Here is a 19,926-nt window from a genome sequence, read left to right as displayed (position 1 = left end):
TTTTTCTGTGATTACCGCAGTATAATGTTTTTTCTCTGTTCTATGCCATTTCCGGGCCTTAGAGTGGATAGCAGCTCAAATCAGATTTGATGGTGATGCTGAGTTAGTGTATCTGATTTGGCTAGGTCGAGGCCAGGGGCTTCTTTAACAGCGTGGCAGTAGGATACAGGGAGGGAGAGCGAGAGAAACCGCGTTGTTCGTGGTTGTGAATGGACTGCGCTCCCTCAGTAATTATCTGCAGTCACTTCGAGTCGTTTCTGCAGGAAGATGGCGGACAGGGCTGAGATGTTCGCACTCTCCACCTTCCACTCCCTCTCTCCTCCAGGCTGCAGGTAAGACAACAAACCCGCAGACGGAGCAATGAAGGACGGCCGCGCAGAGCGGGTAGGCTATCCTCGAGCGCTCAATAACGAAGGGATGAGGTGATACAGGCGGATGTGAGAGGATGGGGTGAACCGTTTGTCAGTTTTGTTGATATTACCGCATTGTATTATTATCACCCAAAAACGAAAAACAGAGCCATATAGGCGTATTGGATGCTGCTCTACGTCGTTATATAGGTCTACCACTACGTGCAGCGCGTAACTGATGCTGTGTTGTTTGCTTATGTTTTTGGCTCTCGCTTGATGTGAGTTCGTTTAAAAAATACCCTTGAGCTACTCACAGAACAGCGTTTCAGAGCAAAGGGGAGAGAGGATGAATGGTCACAGGGAGGACAAGCTATAGATTTTTGGCTGTCACGTCGGTTGCCTGCCTGGCGCATTCTCTAGCTCAGATTCAATTACCTCAGAGGGGGAGGGAGTGAGGCCCACGCCCTGTTGAGACAAACACAGCACGAAATGGGTCCTGTGAGTTCAGCTACTGTATGCTATAGATGACACTTTTTATTTAACATCAATTGCCACAAAAGGTGTATCCTCCTATTGTTCATTGGATTGGATAGTTCAGTGCTCGTGGTTTGGTGTAAATATAAGCTTAGTTTAATTGAGTATAGGTCTACAAGTGCATTCTCTAACTAACAGTTGTCGCTAGATTTGATTAATTATTAAGGTTTAAGGCAGCAGCCTTCACCTCTATAATCCACTGCTAGGCTGTTGCCATATGTCAAAACACAGTTTATTTATCAAATAGATACATTTTTCTAAAAATTCCAATATGGCTGTAGATGATAATATTATGTTTCAAAGCCAATGAAGGAGGATATTTAGTTATGGATATGGCTCTAATATTAGACACGTAGGTATTATTTTCATGGATTCAGTTTGAGCATAAATTCTGCTGAAACATATGGTTCTTCTATAACATCCATAAACCCTTACTGTAGTACTTTTATTGATGTTGCTCATGGAGGGAGGGAGGGAGGGAGGAGAGGGGGGGGGGGGGGGGGGGGGGGGAGGGAGGGAGGGAGGAGAGGGGGGGGGAGAGATCTGTCAAATTGGTTGTTGATAAGTCAACTGTAACTCGGCCACTCAACATTCACTGATTTGGCCTTGTGTTTTAGGTTATTACAGCACACTGAACCAGGTTTTCCTCTAAGATTGTGCTTAGCTCCATTCTGTTCTTTTTTTTATCCTAAATAAACTCCCCAGTCCTTTACGATTACAAGCACACCCATAACATGATGCAGCCACCACTATGCTTGAAAATATGGAGAGTGGTACTCAGTTATGTGTTGTATTGGATTTGCCACAAACATTATATTTTGTATTCAGGACAAAAATTGCTTTGCCACATTTTATTTGCAGTATTACTTTAGTGCATATTCTGTACATGCTTTAAAAAATAAAACAAATTCTCCCTTTTATTAACCCAACCCATTTTGTTTTACAGATTTTCTGCTACATATACATACATTTTACATACACATTTTACATACATGGTACTTTTATATGAAGCAGTCACATAACAATAATACATTACCGAACATAAGCTCTTTAATCCCACCCCTCAGCCACTTTCAGCCCATCCCACCTATCACCATAGACCACACTCGTTTATTTATTTTTTGTATCCATTCCTGAACCTGTGACCAGAAACAAGCTACATATGGACAATACCAGAATAAATTATCTAGTGATTCTGTCTCTTCGCAGGAAAATCTATAGAGCTGAGATTGTTGTATGCCCCATATATATATATAGCATTCTGTTGGTGGCAAGAGTTTTGTATAATCATTTAAATTGGAAAACTTGAAGTATTGAATCAAGTGTTGTTTTTTGTATCAGTTCATAAACCATGTGCCATGGAATCCATACATAGAAAATCTCTTCCCATTTATTTTGCAACCTGTATGGCGCAACTGTCAATATTTTTGTCCTCAAATGAAACTGCTATATTTTTCTATTTATGCCAATTCCTTTCAGCCAATTTGTATCTTTAATATATGTCAGGCAAACAAGTTCCATACCTTCTCCCTTTTCCACTTGCCACCTCAATTTTTGTGGTAATGCTGCAATCAGTTGGTTGTAAGTTTGGATTGAGCAGACATTCTCATATATTTTTGATAGCTGCATATGTGACATAACTCCCCCGTTTCTATTCATAATATCATTAATAAACATTTTTTCCGTAAATAACATTTTTTTTATTCATCAGTATATTTGAGTTTAACCATAACATTTGTTGTAATATTTGTTCTATCTTAAAAAACATAAAACTGAAAATTGTAACCAGCTTTGTATGGCTTGTTTAAGAAAGGGTGATACTTTAAGCAAAAAGGGCATTTTTGAACAATGGATGAGCCTTTCTTAATAATCTACTGGAGAACCATTTTGGGTTTAAGTATAACTTATATATGAGTGAAGCTTTTAGTGAGAGGTTTAAAGCTTTAATATTTAATACTTTTAGCCCCCCAAACTCATATTCATTATATAAATAGGCACGTTTTTAATTTTGTCTGTCTTAGCATTCCAAATAAAATGACAATTTTTTTGCTCGTATGATTTTTTTAAAACGAGTCGTCTGGAGTAGGCAGTGCCATTAGTAAGTAAGTAAACTGTGATAGGACCAAAGAGTTAATCAATGTGATTTTTTCCATAAATAGACAAATATTTACTTCTCCATGGTTGCAGAATCTTATCTAATTTTGAAAACTTTCTATTGAAGTTGATTGTGGTAAGTTCATTTTAAATTTTTTGAGATGTAAATACACAGTATGTCTACTTCACCATCCGCCCATTTTATTGGTAAACTACAAGGTAGTGTAAACACTGTATTTTAACGATCCAATACGTAATATAGTACACTTGTCATGATTAGGTTTTAGTCCAGAGGCCAAAAAGTGATCAACATCTTCAATGAGACTGTGCAGGGATCCAGATTGCGGACTACCTTCTTTTTACAATTAGGTTAGTATTGTGGAGTAACTACAATGTTGATGATCCATCCTCAGTTTTCTCTTATTACAGCCATTAAACTCTGTAACTGTTTTAAAGTCACCATTTGCCTCATGGTAAAATCCCTGAGTGGTTTCCTTCCTCTCCGGCAACTGAGTTAGGAAAGACATCTGTATCTTTGTAGTGACTGGTTGTATTGAGACACCATCCAAAGTGTAATTAATAACTTCACCATGCTCAAAAGGATATTCTAAGTCAGCATTTCTTATTTTACCCCATCTACCAATATGTGCGTTTCTTTGCAAGGCATTTGAAAACCTCCCTGGTCTTTGTGGTTGAATCTGTGTTTGATATTCACTGCTCGACTGAGGGACCTTACAGATGTGTGGGGTACAGAGATGAGGTAGTCATTCAAAAATCATTTTAAACACTATTATTGCACACAGAGTGAGTCCATGCAACTGATTATGTGACTTGTTAAGCAATTTGTTACTCCTGAACTTATTTAGGCTTCCCATAACAAAAGGGTTGAATACATATTGACTCAAGACATTTCAGCTTTTCATTTTTTATTAATTTGTGATAATTTAGAAAAACATAATTCCACTTTGACATTATGGGGTATTGCGTGTAGGTCAGTGACAAAAAAACTCAATTTAATCTCAATGTAACACAAGAAAAAGTCAAGGGGTGTGAATCCTTTCTGAATGTACTTACCCACTCAAAGTCAGCCAAACATTAGTTGAATTTCTAATGTGTTATCACTATGCTTTCAACCATCTAAAAGCACAACCAAATTCCAATGAAAAAGATGCATGATTTTTGTTTTAGTTTTCACCAAAATGTATATCACTGCGCTTTCAACCATGTAAAAGCATAGCAAGGTTCAAATGAAAATACAATGTCAGATATTTTGTTTATTCATACAACAGATTAATGTCTAATCGCTGTGCTTCATCTAATAGCAGAACCAAATGACCTGGATTGCAGTTGAGATTATATTAAAAGTACATGGTGCAAGTGATCAATTCCGTTTGAGGTTCTGAACAGATTATTACAGCAATTGCGAAACTCTCCACAGACCTGCGATGACCTATGAATGCTGCCTTGAACATGCACCCTTTATATCAAGTTTATTAGTCGTATGTACGGGATACTCGTGGTATACATCATTCAACGAAATGCTTACTTGCAGGTTCCTTCTCGACAATGTAACAACAATAATAAAATATAAGAATACAAACAAAGTAAATGGCTCAGTAGAATAAACATTTTAGCATAAGTATAATACAGGAAGGCACCATTTATATAGTCCAATATTTACTTGTGTATTGAGGAAGGAGGGATGGGGGCAGTGTATAAACTGGGCTGTATAATTAGTCTGGTAGCAGCAGTTGTGCGTGTGTGTAGCATAAATGTGTGGGTGTGTGCATGTGTGCTAAGGTGCAGAGAATCAGAGCAGGTGGTCAGTCCAGTTCGTGTTCAGCAGTCTGATGGCTTGTAGATAGAAACTGTCTCTGAGCCTGTTGGTATCAGCTTGTTGGTATCAGCATTTCTTCCTATATGATTACATAAGAAGAAAAGTATACAGTAACCTCAAAATGTGGCCATGGATGTGTTGCTCATTTTAAATTGAATGTTACATTAGTTTGTAAGATAGCCTTAACTTTAGGCTATTTACTGTATTACCAAAGTAATATTGAATTTTGTTTGGTTGACAACGCAACCGAATATCAACATTTTTAAGTAGATGTAGCTACTACTTGGATAGTTCCATCTGAGCCACTGGCTTAATCCCATTCTTTAACTTGAATTTTTGGTCAAGTTGGAGACGTGAATCCAACATATCATTTGTTAACTTGTCGACAAGTTAATAGGCTATTTATTATTTTGTACTCCCTGACGAAGGCCATGCAGCCTAAACGCGTCCGAGTTTTAAAACTTTGTTTCCATTGAACATGCCATACAAATAAAGGCATTTCAGTTAATTATATGAAGAGAGCCTTGGTCCTCCTTTCTTTATGATGACCAATTTATCCCTTTTACCAAGGAGCACCTTCTGTCTACCAAAACCTACTATTGTGTACATTAGCAGCGCTTCCCTCCCTTCTTTTTTTCTACAGGCTATTTATTGTATTTCAAAAGTGATATTGATTTGTGTTTCAACGCAACCAAATATCAACATTTGAAGGAGATTTATCTTCTACTTGGATAGTTCCATCTGTGCCACTGACTGGCTTTAATTCCAGTCTGTCTACAAATTAATAATTTATATGTTGGATTCATCATATGTTGGTCTCTATCTCAACCAAAAATCTAAGTTAAAGAATAGGACTAAATAAAATCAAACTTTAAAAGCACTTTAAATAAAGTTTGATTTGATTTAGACTTATTCCTTAACTTCGATTTTTGATTGAGATGGAGATTTGAATCCAACATATCAATTATTAATTTGTAGACAAAGTGGAATTAAAGTCAGTGGTACAAATGGAACAATCTAAGCAGAATATACATATCCTTCAAATGTTGATATTTGGTTGCATTGACAACCAAACACAATTCAATATCATTACATTTTAAATCAACCAGAGCTTAAAACCCTAGGCCTATTGTATTGTCTATTTTTAGTTTAATTGAAACAATAGCTGTTGATGACTTTGCAAATGCTATAAAGCATCATTGATCATATATGAGTGATAAAGTATGGTCACATTTAATTTGCTCTGTTAAACCTACCCTTTGGAATGACTTCAATAGCAACAGTGAGTCTATTTAGTTTTTAAGTGGAGAGCTCTCAACAATCATTCCCACGATGGCACATTGGTAATAGTCTGTCAAATGTCATAGCTAAACTGGACTGGGATTGGTTAGAACCCTGGATGGGAGGCCAAAGGGTAGCTGTAAATCCATTCTCCAGTAGGAGGTGCTGCTCAGCCTATTGCTTTTTTTCTTCTGATTGTGGATATAACGTTGAAGATCTGACGTTGTTTTATACATACAAATTCAACATATTTTACGCAAGGTTAGTCTATGTTGAAATGTGGTTACCATGATGACAAAATCCTGTGGTTGAAATTTCACCCTTAAAACAACAGTTGATGATTTTTGTTGATTACAATTTTCAAATCCAATGTATTTTCTAAAGATTCCACGTCACATAACGTTGACAAATTACGCTGAAACAACATTGATTCAACCAGTTTGTGTCCAGTGGGATGTGTCATATTAGTCATCTACATCACCAGGAATCTCTTACAGAAAGAAAAACTGGGAGTGGAGCTGAAAGGAGCCCCCCCCCCCTTTGATGATTATAATTTAGAAGAATACACAGGACTAATTCTATCATTCATTCATTCCATTCTAAGGCTGCTCCTCCTGAGTGGAGTTCTGGAATTATAAGTGGAGTTGGACTCCTCTCAGAGACTTGACAGTGCTAGATTCACCTCCCAGAATTGAGAGCTAGCTACACTCTTAGAAAAAAGGGTTACAAAAGGGTTCTTCAGTTGTCCCCATAGGAGAACCCTTTTTGGTAAAGCGTCCTCCATTCGCAATTTAAGTGCATACATTACTTTTTTCCCCCTGCCCCTGTTCCAACTGGAGCATGCTAATGGCCCATTCTAAATCAAAACTAATTTCTCACACATTTTTAGTATATGTAAAGACAAGATTCAATTGAGATTAGTCTGATGGGTGACAATATTATTACTTGTGAATGATGCCCAGAGTGTGTAGTCTAAGGCAAGAAACTGTGCATGCCTTTTATTTGGCGACTTTTTCAAATCATAGTCACACACATCATGTAGCCTAGCCCATAGGCCTATATGTTTTGATAAGGTTTGTATCACAACTCTAAACGTAGCCTATAGGCCTAGGACCCATGGAACACAGTTGGAGAGAACCTAGCCAACAGAGCCTAGTAAAACATGTGTTCTTGGAAGACCAGTAATTGCGCAATCGCGTGTGAAAATGGTTTTGACTGGCCACTATTTAAAAGAGGATCCCAGCTTTCTCGTGCTGCTGTATTTATATACCTGGCATACATAGGCGGCGCGTGAGTTTCATGTTTGGGGTAGCTAATTTTCACTATAAACATGCACCTTTTTATAATAAAGCATTCCATGCATCATCGCATTTGCAGACTTATGTAAGAGCCTACTATTTGTAATGTGAGGAGTAGATTGGATAGTCATAATTTAGGCTAATAATTTAACTCAATCACTGTTTGCAAAAAAGACAATTCAATGCATGGCTGAGCGCGTATAGCGTAGAGTAGGGCTATAGAGTATATCAGATACGTTTGCTTTCTTTGCATGGGAAAAATGTGGCCTTTTATAAACACATTTCATGCAATTCTACTACACTTTATGACTGGAGACATGAGCAGAATCTTTTTTAATACATCATATTACAGGGTAGCCTACTCTGCTGACACTGACAAACAGATCAATAAAAACAACATTGTCCATATAATATGCTTATGAGAAGGGGAGACACAAATAGAATATGACGTCCATCTAAACTGGAGGAGGAAATGATTGTCCAAAAACAAACTTTTAAGTAGCACTCACCCAACAATGATAAATAGTGAATATGCGATGCGCAGTGCGCACTCACCGGGGATATTGCAGATGCTCTCTGCTGGTGCCAATAAGATAGCCTATACTATTGATTGCTCAGTTAAATTGAGAATTTTGATAATTAAAATACAGATTAGTCTTTTCATTGTCTTCTCTTTACAGCAATAACCATTTGCTTCCAAACTATGTTTTCCCGCGATTTTATTTTGAGATATTGTGATATCAGAGGTGGTCTGAGTTCGGTTCGCTTGAATTCCGCGGTCCGGTTCCCTTTTTTTAGGACAATGTGAACGCAAAGCTCCCCAGGTTTGCTTGTCATTATTCCCGCACCACACACTAAACTACTGCAACATCGTTTCTCATGCAATAAACCCCCACACTGGCGCCACAAAAGAGAGAATATGATGATGTGCAGGTTCGCGGAAAAACATGTGTGCTGTTTTTGGATATTGATTAGCGATTGTCGTTGCCGCACAGAAATGCCAAAATGTGCGGCGATTTTAGTTCAGATTATTTGTTTGCAATATGTGATCTATAGGCTAAGAGAGTTTCATAAGCTATTTATTGATTGTGGGGTTTGAATAGTGTGAGAAGACAACATATTTTGTGAGAATCACAACATTGGGTACACAATCTAAACCAGCTTCACCTGGAATGCTTTTCTAACAGTCTTGAAGGAGTTCCCACATCTGCTGAGCACTTGTTGGCTGCTTTTCCTTCACTCTGCCGTCCGACTCATCCCAAACCATCTCAATTGGGTTGAGGTCGGGGGATTGTGGAGGCCAGGTCATCTGATGCAGCACTCCATCACTCTCCTTCTTGGTCAAATAGCCCTTACACAGCCAGGAGGTGTGTTGGGTCATTGTCCTGTTGAAAAACAAATGATAGTCCCACTAAGCCCAAACCAGATGGGATGGCGTATCGCTGAAGAATGCTGTGGTAGCCATGCTGGTTAAGTGTGCCTTGAATTCTAAATAAATCACAGACAGTGTCACCAGCAAAGCACCCCCACACCATAACACCACCTCCTCTAGCTTTACGGTGGGAACTACACATGCAGAGATGATCCGTTCACCCAAACCGCGTCTCACAAAGACATGGCGGTTGGAACCAAAATTCTCCAATTTGGACTCCAGACCAAAGGACAAATATCCATCAGTCTAATGTCCATTGCTCATGTTTCTTGGCCCAAGCAGGTCTCTTCTTCTTATTGGTGTCCTTTAGTAGTGGTTTCTTTGCAGCAATTCGACCAAGAAGGCCTGATTCACACAGTCCCCTCAGAACAGTTGATGTTGAGATGTGTCTGTGACTTGAACTCTGTGAATCATTTATTTGGGCTGCAATCTGAGGTGCAGTTAACTCTAATGAAGTTATCCTCTGCAGCAGACGTAACTCTGGGTCTTCCATTCCATCCATGAGAGCCAGTTTCATCATAGCGCTTGATGGTTTTTGCGACTGCACTTGAAACTTTCAAAGTTCTTGAAATAATCCGTATTGACTGACCTTCATGTCTTAAAGTAATGATGGACTGTCGTTTCTCTTTGCTTATTTGAGCTGTTCTTGCCATAATATGGAGTTGGTCTTTTACCAAATAGGTCTATCTTCTGTATACCTTCCCTACCTTGTCACAACACAACTGATTGGCTCAAACGCATTGAGGTAAGAAATTCCACAAATTAACTTTTAAGAAGGCACACCTGTTATTTGAAATGCATTCCAGGTGGCTACCTCATGAAGCTGGTTGAGATAATGCCAAGAGTGTGCAAAGCTGTCATCAAGAAAAAGGGTGGCTATTTGAAGATTCTCTAATATAAAATATATTTTGATTTGTTTTAACTCTTTTTTTTTTTGGTCACTACATGATTCCATATGTATTATTTCATAGTTGTGATGTCTTCACTATTATTCTACAACGTAAAAATAAAGAAAAACCCTTGAATGAGTAGGTGTCCAAACTTTTGACTGGCAGTGTATATAAAATATAAAATAAATGTTGTCTTATTTTTTATTGTTGACAGCCAGTAGACACCATGTTTATATTGGAGAAGGCGACACATAAGTAGCGACGCATTTAAGTTTTATTATGTTGTCAAATTAAAGTTGTTTTATGTTGGTGGTGAGCTAACTTTTCCAACAAAAATATAGGATAGACAATATATACAGTGGGGAGAACAAGTATTTGATACACTGCTGATTTTGCAGGTTTTCCTACTTACAAAGCATGTAGAGGTCTGTAATTTTTTTAAATCATAGGTACACATTTACATTTACGTCATTTAACACTTCATCTGTGAGAGACGGAATCTAAAACAAAAATCCAGAAAATCACATTGTATGATTTTTAAGTAATTAATTTGCATTTTGTTGCTTGACATAAGTATTTGATACATCAGAAAAGCAGAACTTAATATTTGGTACAGAAACCTTTGTTTGCAATTACAGAGATCATACGTTTCCTGTAGGTCTTGACCAGGTTTGCACACACTGCAGCAGGGATTTTGGCCCACTCCTCCATACAGACCTTCTCCAGATCCTTCAGGTTTCGGGGCTGTTGCTGGGCAATACAGACTTTCAGCTCCCTCCAAAGATTTTCTATTGGGTTCAGGTCTGGAGACTGGCTAGGCCACTCCAGGACCTTGAGATGCCTCTTACGGAGCCACTCCTTAGTTGCCCTGGCTGTGTGTTTCGGGTCATTGTCATGCTGGAAGACCCAGCCATGACCCATCTTCAATGCTCTTACTGAGGGAAGGAGATTGTTGGCCAAGATCTCGCGATACATGGCCCCATCCATCCTCCCCTCAATACGGTGCAGTCGTCCTGTCCCCTTTGCAGAAAATAATCCCCAAAGAATGATGTTTCCACCTCCATGCTTCACGGTTGGGATGGTGTTCTTGGGGTTGTACTCATCCTTCTTCTTCCTCCAAACACGGCGAGTGGAGTTTAGAACAAAAAGCTATATTTTTGTCTCATCAGACCACATGACCTTCTCCCATTCCTCCTCTGGATCATCCAGATGGTCATTGGCAAACTTCAGACGGGCCTGGACATGCGCTGGCTTGAGCAGGGGGACCTTGCGTGCGCTGCAGGATTTTAATCCATGACGGCGTAGTGTGTTACTAATGGATTAGTGTGTTCTTTGAGACTGTGGTCCCAGCTCTCTTCAGGTCATTGACCAGGTCCTGCCGTTTAGTTCTGGGCTGATCCCTCACCTTCCTCATGATCATTGATGCCCCACGAGGTGAGATCTTGCATGGAGCCCCAGACCGAGGGTGATTGACCGTCATCTTGAACTTCTTCCATTTTGTAATAATTGCACCAACAGTTGTTGCCTTCTCACCAAGCTGCTTGCCTATTGTCCTGTAGCCCATCCCAGCCTTGTGCAGGTCTACAATTGTATCCCTGATGTCCTTACACAGCTCTCTAGTCTTGGCCATTGTGGAGAGGTTGGAGTCTGTTTGATTGAGTGTGTGAACAGGTGTCTTTTATACAGGTAACAAGTTCAAACAGGTGCAGTTAATACAGGTAATGAGTGGAGAACAGGAGGGCTTCTTAAAGAAAAACTAACAGGTCTGTGAGAGCCAGAATTCTTACTGGTTGGTAGGTGATCAAATACTTATTTCCCTCATTAAAATGCAAATCAATTTATAACATTTTTGACATGCGTTTTTCTGGATTTTTTTGTTGTTATTCTGTCTCTCACTGTTCAAATAAACCTACCATTTATAATTATAGACTGATCATTTCTTTGTCAGTGGGAAACGTACAAAATCAGCAGGGGATCAAATACTTTTTTCCCTCACTGTATGCTGGTGTGGTTGGCCCTGGGTTCCTCCTAATGCAAGACAATGCTAGACCTCATGTGGCTGGAGTGTGTCAGCAGTTTCTGCAAGAGGAAGGCATTGATGCTATGGACTGGCCCGCCCGTTCCCCAGACCTGAATCCAATTGAGCACATCTGGGACATCATGTCTCGCTCCATCCACCAACGCCACGTTGCACCACAGACTGTCCAGGAGTTGGCGGATGCTTTAGTCCAGGTCTGGGACGAGATCCCTCAAGAGACCATCCGCCACCTCATCAGGAGCATGCCCAGGCGTTGTAGGGAGGTCATACAGGCACGTGGAGGCCACACACACTACTGAGCCTCATTTTGACTTGTTTTAAGGACATTACATCAAAATTTTGAGGGTGACTCCAAATCCAGACCTCCATGGGTTGATAAATTTGATTTCCATTGATAATTTTTGTGTTATTTTTTTTTTTGTCAGCACATTCAACTATGTAAAGAAAAAAGTATTTAATAAGATTATTTCATTCATTCAGATCTAGGATGTGTTATTTTAGTGTTCCTAAAATTTTTTGGAGCAGTGTATATATACACACAAAAGTATGTGGACACCCATTCAAATTAGTGGATTCGGCTAATTCAACCACACCCCTTGCTGACAGGTGTATAAAATCGAGCACACAGCCATGCAATCGCCATAGACAAACATTGGCAGTAGAATGGCCTTAGTGAAGAGCTCAGTGACTTTCAATGTGGCACTGTCATAGGATTCCACCTTTCCAGCAAGTCAGTTTGTCAAATTTCTGCCCTGCTAGAGCTGCCCTGTTGAACTGTAAGTGCTGTTATTGTGAAGTGGAAACGTCTAGGAGCAACAACGGCTCACTCGCGAAGTGGTAGGCCACACAAGCTCACAGAATGGGACCGCCGACTGCTGAAGTAAAAATCGTCTGTCCTCGGTTGCAACACTCACTACAGAGTTCCAAACTGCCTCTGGAAACAACATCAGCACAAGAACTATTCTTCGGGAGCTTCATGAAATGGGTTTCCATGGCCAAGCAGCCACACACAAGCCTAAGATCACCATGAGCAATGCCAAGTGTTGGCTGGAGGGGTGTAAAGTTCGCCGCCATTGGACTCTGGAGCAGTAGAAACACGTTCTCTGGAGTGATGAATCACACTTCACCATCTGGCAGTCCGACTGACAAATCTGGGTTTGGCTAATGCCAGGAGAACGCTACCTGCCCGAATGCATAGTGCTAACTGTAAAGTTTGGTAGAGGAGGAATAATGTTCTGGAGCTGTTTTTAATGGTTCCGGCTAGGCCCCTTAGTTCCAGTGAAGGGAAATCTTAATGCTACAGCATACATTGACATTCTAGACGATTCTGTGCTTCCAACTTTGTGGCTACAGTTTGGGGAAGGCCCTTTCTTGTTTCAGCATGACAATGCCCCCGTGCAGAAATCGAGGTCCATACAGAAATGGTTTGTCGAGATTGGTGTGGAAGAACTTGATTGGCCTGCACGGAGCCCTGACCTCAACCCCAGTAGTATGATTTTCAGAAAAACAAAGAAAGGCACGCAGCTACAGAGGGCGAACATACCCACTGGGCACACTGGTGGAATAGATGTTGAATTGACATCTCTGCCCAGTGAGTACGTACAAGGTAAGTGTTTCATATATTTATATATTTTTTAGAAGTATTGACATTGGGCGAAACTATGTAGTCGGTTGCTTGCGGGGACGTAGACGGAGTAGTAATCTTTCAGGAATACATCTCCCATAATCCTCAGGGGCTGTCCGTTCTGGGATGTCAGGTAGGTGAGGGTGATCCCCACGGCTCCCCAGGGTAACACACATGGACAGACACACACAACCTCACCTGCAGAATGTATGCAGTTGGTGGCAGGGATAAGTCTGGTCACTGGTGTAGTTTGTAGGCTACACCAGTGACCAGACAAAGGTGATCAAGGAGTGGGGAGTGGCAGCGGAGCAGTCAGCACAGCAGCTACGTAGGCAACGGAGTGGGCATTCAGCTATGAAAAAAAAAAAAAGTATTTGCCTTGGCAAATTGCGATACAGAAACTCTGAGAAAAGCCTTTAAACAGCTTGGAAAATTCCAGAAAATGATGTCATGGCTTTAGAAGCTTCTGATAGGCTAATTGACATAATTTGAGTCAATTGGAGGTGTACCTGTGGATGTATTTCAAGGCCTACCTTCGAACTCAGTGCCTCTTTGCTTGACATCATGGGAAAATCTGAAGAAATCAGCCGAAGAACACCAAAAAATTTTTTTAGACCTCCACAAGTCTGGTTCATCCTTGGGAGCAATTTCCAAAAGTCTGAAGGTACCACGTTCATCTGTACAAACAATAGTACGCAAGTATAAACACCATGGGACCACGCAGCCGTCATACCGCTCAGGAAGGAGACGCATTCTGTCTCCTAGAGATTAACGTACTTTGTTGCGAAAAGTGCAAATCAATCCCAGAACAACAGCAAATGACTTTGTGAAGATGCTGGAGGAAACAGGTATAAAAGTATCTATATATACAGTAAAACAAGTCCTATATCAACATAACCTGAAAGGCCGCTCAGCAAGGAAGAAGCCACTGCTCCAAAACCGCCATGTGCAATTGCACATGGGGACAAAGATCGTACTTTTTGGAGAAATGTCCTCTGGTCTGATGAAACAAACATTGTTTGGCCATAATGACCATGGTTATGACCATGGCCTTCAGGCTTTGATCAGTCCCTACACCCAAACGAGGGCACTGCGTTCATCCACCTCTGGCCTGCTGGCTCCCCTACCTCTGCGGAAGCATAGCTCCCGCTCAGCCCAGTCAAAACTGTTCGCTGCTCTGGCACCCCAATGGTGGAACAAGCTCCCTCACGACGCCAGGACAGCGGAGTCACTCACCACCTTCCGGAGACATTTGAAACCCCACCTCTTTAAGGAATACCTGGGATAGGATAAAGTAATCCTTCTACCCCCCCCCCCCCCCCCCAAAAAAAAAAATAATAATAATAATAATAATAATAAAACATTTATAAAAAAAAACACACATTGTAAAGTGGTTATCCCACTGGCTATAATGTGAATGCACCTATTTGTAAGTCGCTCTGGATAAGAGCGTCTGCTAAATGACGTAAATGTAAATGTAAATGTTATGTTTGGAGGAAAAAGGGAAATGCTTGCAAGCCGAAGAACACCATCCCAACCATGAAGCACAGGGGTGGCAGCATCATGCTGTGGGTGTGCTTTGCTGAAGGAGGGACTGGTGCACTTCACAAAATAGATGACATCATGAGGAAGGAACATTATGTGGATATATTGAAGCAACATCTCAAGACATCTGTCAGGAAGTTAAAGCTTGGTCGCAAATGGGTCTTCCAAATGGACAATGACCCCAAGCATACTTCCAAAGTTGTGGCAAAATGGCTTAAGGACAACAAAGTCAGGGTATTGGAGTGGCCATCAGAAAGCCCTGACCTCAATCCTATAGAAAATGTGTGGGCAGAACTGAAAAAGCGTGTGCCAGCAAGGAGGCCTACAAACCTGACTCAGTTACACCAGCTCTGTCAGGAGGAATGGGCCAAAATTCACCCAACTTATTGTGGGAAGCTTGTTGAAGGCTACACAAAACGTTTGACCCAAATTAAACAATTTAAGGCAATGCTACCAAATATTAATTGTGTTTATGTAAACTTCTGACCCACTGGGAATGTGATGAAATAAATCATTCTCTCTACTATTATTCTGACATTTCACATTCTTAAAATAAAGTGGTGATCCTAACTGACCTAAGACAGGGAATTTTTACTAGGATTAAATGTCAAGAATTGCAAAAAAAATAGTTTAAATATATTTGGCTAAGGTGTTTGTAAACTTCCGACTTCACGTGTAGATTGATACTGTAACTAAGGGATATATATTCTGTACTGTTGGTCACATGTACAAAAAGCTTGATTGCATTAAGTTGTCAGTATGATTGCAATGGAAGATATTTTCCATCCAATGACATTGGTCATATTCATGATCATACCTTGATGAATCTTCCACGTACTCACACAACCTCAGTCAAACTGCTGTTCAGATCTTACCACAGACATTTGGTTTTGTAAGTATTACAATGATGCCAATTTTGTTACATTTGTGATATTTTGTTTATTATTCTTAAATTGTTGAAATCTACAGTACCAGTGTGCAAAGCAGTCATCAAGGCAAAGGGTGGCTATTTGAAGAATCTCAAATATAAAATATATTTTGATTTGTTTATCACTTTTTTGGTTACTAAATGATTCCATGTGTTATTTCATAGTTTTGATATCTTCACTATTATTCTACAATGTAAAAAATAATGTCTGGAGTGTTTTGTCCTCACTAGAAAACCTGCATTGCAGCATTTCCCTCTGAGCCTTACAAAAAATGGTATCTTACTAAAGGAGTAGAGAACTGAGCCTCTCTTGGAACTAATGGACCACAGTTATACAGATGGTTTATAGAAAACAAGATGATGAGCTCATGCACTGTTGTCTGTAAACTGGGGACCTGAAAAAAAATAGAATAATTGCTTAACTCCTCTGTCTGCTTAGAGAGCAAAGCAAAAGATGGAGGATGTGTGAGTTCTTGTGTCTGGTGAGTGAGGCACAGACCCAAATAGAGAGTGACAGGCCATATCTCAGAGCAGTCTTCCCCAGGGTTGGAGCACTCTGTGTGGGCATCACTCAGAGAGATGCTCCTCTCTGAATGGTGGTGGTCAGGTACATGAGGACTGGGGGTGAAATAACACGTGTGTGTGTACTATGTGTAAGTATTAACATTCTACCTCCTGTTCTTCCAGGCCTGCCCATGACATCAGTCTGGAGGAGTTTGATGATGAGGATCTGTCTGAAATCACAGATGACTGTGGAATAGGACTCAACTACGACTCTGATCCATACGAGAAGGTGGAACACACATATGAATGAATGCAAGCATGCACACACTCACACACGCACACACACTGACAAACACACAGGCACATACACACACCAATGTAATGTAGTGAAACAGCAGGTCTGTAATTAATAACTTTTCTGGGGGCTATTCTGCTCTCATCATTAAATAGATTAGCTTGCAGAAGGCTGCAAACTAAAATCTCCTCATATAGTACAGATAGAAAACAAATGTCTTCCTACACATTTGAAGAAAAGTAACTTGGCTGTCAGTCTGTTTGGGTTTCTTTGTGTGGCTGTGTGTCTCTGCCAACACATGGTGCTCAGGGCTTTGATTGACAGTTGCTGTGGGTGACTGCTGCTCCAACTAGGTGGTTAACAGCAAGTATAGTGAGAGCGAGAAAGATTGAATATGAGAGAGAGAGAGTGATAGACTCCCCAGTATAGCCATTGGAGGTGATAACTGCCAATTTGTGTGCTACTCGGCTCATCTCTTATATAAGCGGCAGTGTAACTTGCTGTTAATACCTGTGTGACCAGAGCTCATTACATTAGTGACCTTATACTAAGCTCAGCCCTACTCTATCATTTCCATCCTATCAACATCAGTTCCAGCATCAGAGCAGAATATGAATGGTACTGTACTGTAATGTACAACTCAGATCCACTCTTAGTGACAGAGCTCTGGAGATAATCCACAGACCTGTACTACTGGAGAAGCACTGGGTCTGTTTCCTCTCGATCTCTCTGTTCTCCCTCTAATTATTTCTCTGACACCCCTTTCTCTCATTCTCTCTCTCTCCGTTCTCTCTCCCTCCCTCCCTCCCTCTCACTTTATTTCTGTCTCCCCCTCTCTCTCCTGAGGGATGTGAATGTTTTATGTGTGTGGCTTTGAGCCATGGCTGCAGAAGAGGGTGAATGACCCAGTGCAGTTTGCTGCTATGCAGAGACAACATCCATCCTCGCTCATCATTCCCTTCTACCTCTCTCTCTCTCTCTCTCCCCCCTGCCTGCTCATTCCTTCCCTCCCTGCTATGCAGAGCACTGTTCAGAGAGATCCTCCCGTCTCCCTACCTCCAAACCCCTCCTCTCTTCCTCATGCCCCTTCCTCTATTCCTCCTCTTCCCCTCTTTCCCGTCCCCACTGCGTATAGATGCAGAGAGGGAGAGAGGGGGATTGGTTTCTACTGTTAATCTTATGACACATATCCAAGCGGGATGTTTTTGCTTCTGCCTCATTAATCCCGCAACAAAAGAACAGAGGAATTGAGGTATTTTCTCAGTCACATGCAAAGTTCTTTCTACAAAGCAATTTGTCACAGAGTGTGTAGAGAAGACCCGGGCCTACGTCCTCAGAAAGCAAGTCGAGGGAAACGCTTTTATCCTTGCAATCTGAGATGTCATATTTCAAACGCAGATCACACAACGGTACAAACAGACCCTGACTGCTCAGTTCACAGATGTGTGGGTGTATGCCAGAGACAGTGTCACTCTTTGTTATGTTACATCATCAAACCCACCCCCACCATGTCGCCCAGCCCCACAGGAACTAATCCTGCTGACATCGGACCGACACTCTGGATTAAGAACAGAGCTGGAGAGTGTTGTGCGTGCATTTGTGCGTGTGTTTGTGCGCATGTGTGTTTTCTGTATTTGATTGGGTGATTGTCATTTGTCAGTTTTAAGCCATCATCAGCCGTTAAGCCTCTATCACGCAGTGAAATGGTTTCTGTTTGTATGCACACGTGCCTGTATTTGTATGTGTGTGATAAGGCACTGAAATCATTTTGTGGTGGTTGTCTTTTAGCACTTTGATCTTCAGGGCTGACAGCCAATCAGAACTGTGGGATTAACCCCTGCCCAATCCCCATCTTTGATTAATAACCATTTGTTGTTCACTTCCTAATCTGCATACCCCTTTCAAGATTAGGATTTGCTCTCTTTGATTTACACACACACACACACACACACACACACATATACATATATACACACACACCACACACACACCATCATAAACGGACTTAACCTGATTATGTCAGGAGCAGAGATATGAGTCTTCAATCATCTGATTTCTTAATATACCAGAAATGGCATTTCATTTGAGAGAAGATTTGAATGCTTTAAAATGTCATAATTTGTCTACAACATAAACCCATGCCTCCCTCCATGCTATTGGTGGAAACTGCTGCAGTTACTAATGTATTTTTGAAGTTATCCCAGAATGCTATCAGAAGGAGGAAAACATAGATGTTTTCATGTGTGTAATTATGTTTTTTCACTTGGTTGAACTGTAGTAAGCTGCGATACATACATACATACATACATACATACAGACAGACAGACAGACATACAGACATACAGACATACAGACATACAGACATACAGACATACAGACATACAGACATACAGACATACAGACATACAGACATACATACAGTGAGGGAAAAAAGTATTTGATCCCCTGCTGGTTTTGTACGTTTGCCCACTGACAAAGAAATGATCAGTCTATAATTTTAATGGTAGGTTTATTTGAACAGTGAGAGACAGAATAACAACAACAAAAATCCAGAAAAACGCATGTCAAAAATGTTATGAATTGATTTGCATTTTAATGAGGGAAATAAGTATTTGACCCCCTCTCAATCACACCTGTCCACAGAAGCAATCAATCAATCAGATTCCAAACTCTCCACCATGGCCAAGACCAAAGAGCTCTCCAAGGATGTCAGGGACAAGATTGTAGACCTACACAAGGCTGGAATGGGCTACAAGACCATCGCCAAGCAGCTTGGTGAGAAGGTGACTACAGTTGGTGCGGTTATTCGCAAATGGAAGAAACACAAAAGAACTGTCTATCTCCCTCGGCCTGGGGCTCCATGCAAGATCTCACCTTGTGGAGTTGCAATGATCATGAGAAAGGTGACGAATCAGCCCAGAACTACACGGGAGGATCTTGTCAATGATCTCAAGGCAGCTGAGACCATAGTCACCAAGAAAACAATTGGTAACACACTACGCCGTGAAGGACTGAAATCCTGCAGCGCCCGCAAGGTCCCCCTGCTCAAGAAAGCACATATACAGGCCCGTCTGAAGTTTGCCAATGAACATCTGAATGATTCAGAGGAGAACTGGGTGAAAGTGTTGTGGTCAGATGAGACTAAAATCGAGCTCTTTGGCATCAACTCAACTCGCCGTGTTTGGAGGAGGAGGAGGAATGCTGCCTATGACCCCAAGAACACCATCCCCACCGTCAAACATGGAGGTGGAAACATTATGCTTTGGGGGTGTTTTT

At 40.9% G+C, this 19,926-nt stretch overlaps 1 protein-coding gene across 1 annotated transcript in view; it reads left to right on the top strand.

The window, feature by feature from the left end:
* Positions 1 to 267: 267 nt before the first annotated feature.
* The window catches only part of mapk8ip2 (mitogen-activated protein kinase 8 interacting protein 2), a gene marked incomplete at both ends in the record, with an annotated part of 34,299 nt that continues 14,640 nt past the window's right edge, over positions 268 to 19,926 (top strand). Inside the window, 2 exons of the mRNA XM_084171586.1 lie at positions 268 to 332; positions 16,539 to 16,644. Coding sequence (XP_084027712.1) covers positions 268 to 332; positions 16,539 to 16,644 — 171 coding nt within the window. The remainder of the gene's footprint in view (positions 333 to 16,538; positions 16,645 to 19,926) is intronic.

This window comes from Coregonus lavaretus, assembly GCF_964263955.1.
Source record: "Coregonus lavaretus genome assembly, chromosome: 11".
Classification (NCBI taxonomy): Eukaryota; Metazoa; Chordata; class Actinopteri; order Salmoniformes; family Salmonidae; genus Coregonus; species Coregonus lavaretus.
This window is presented reverse-complemented; position numbering and strand designations above follow the sequence as displayed.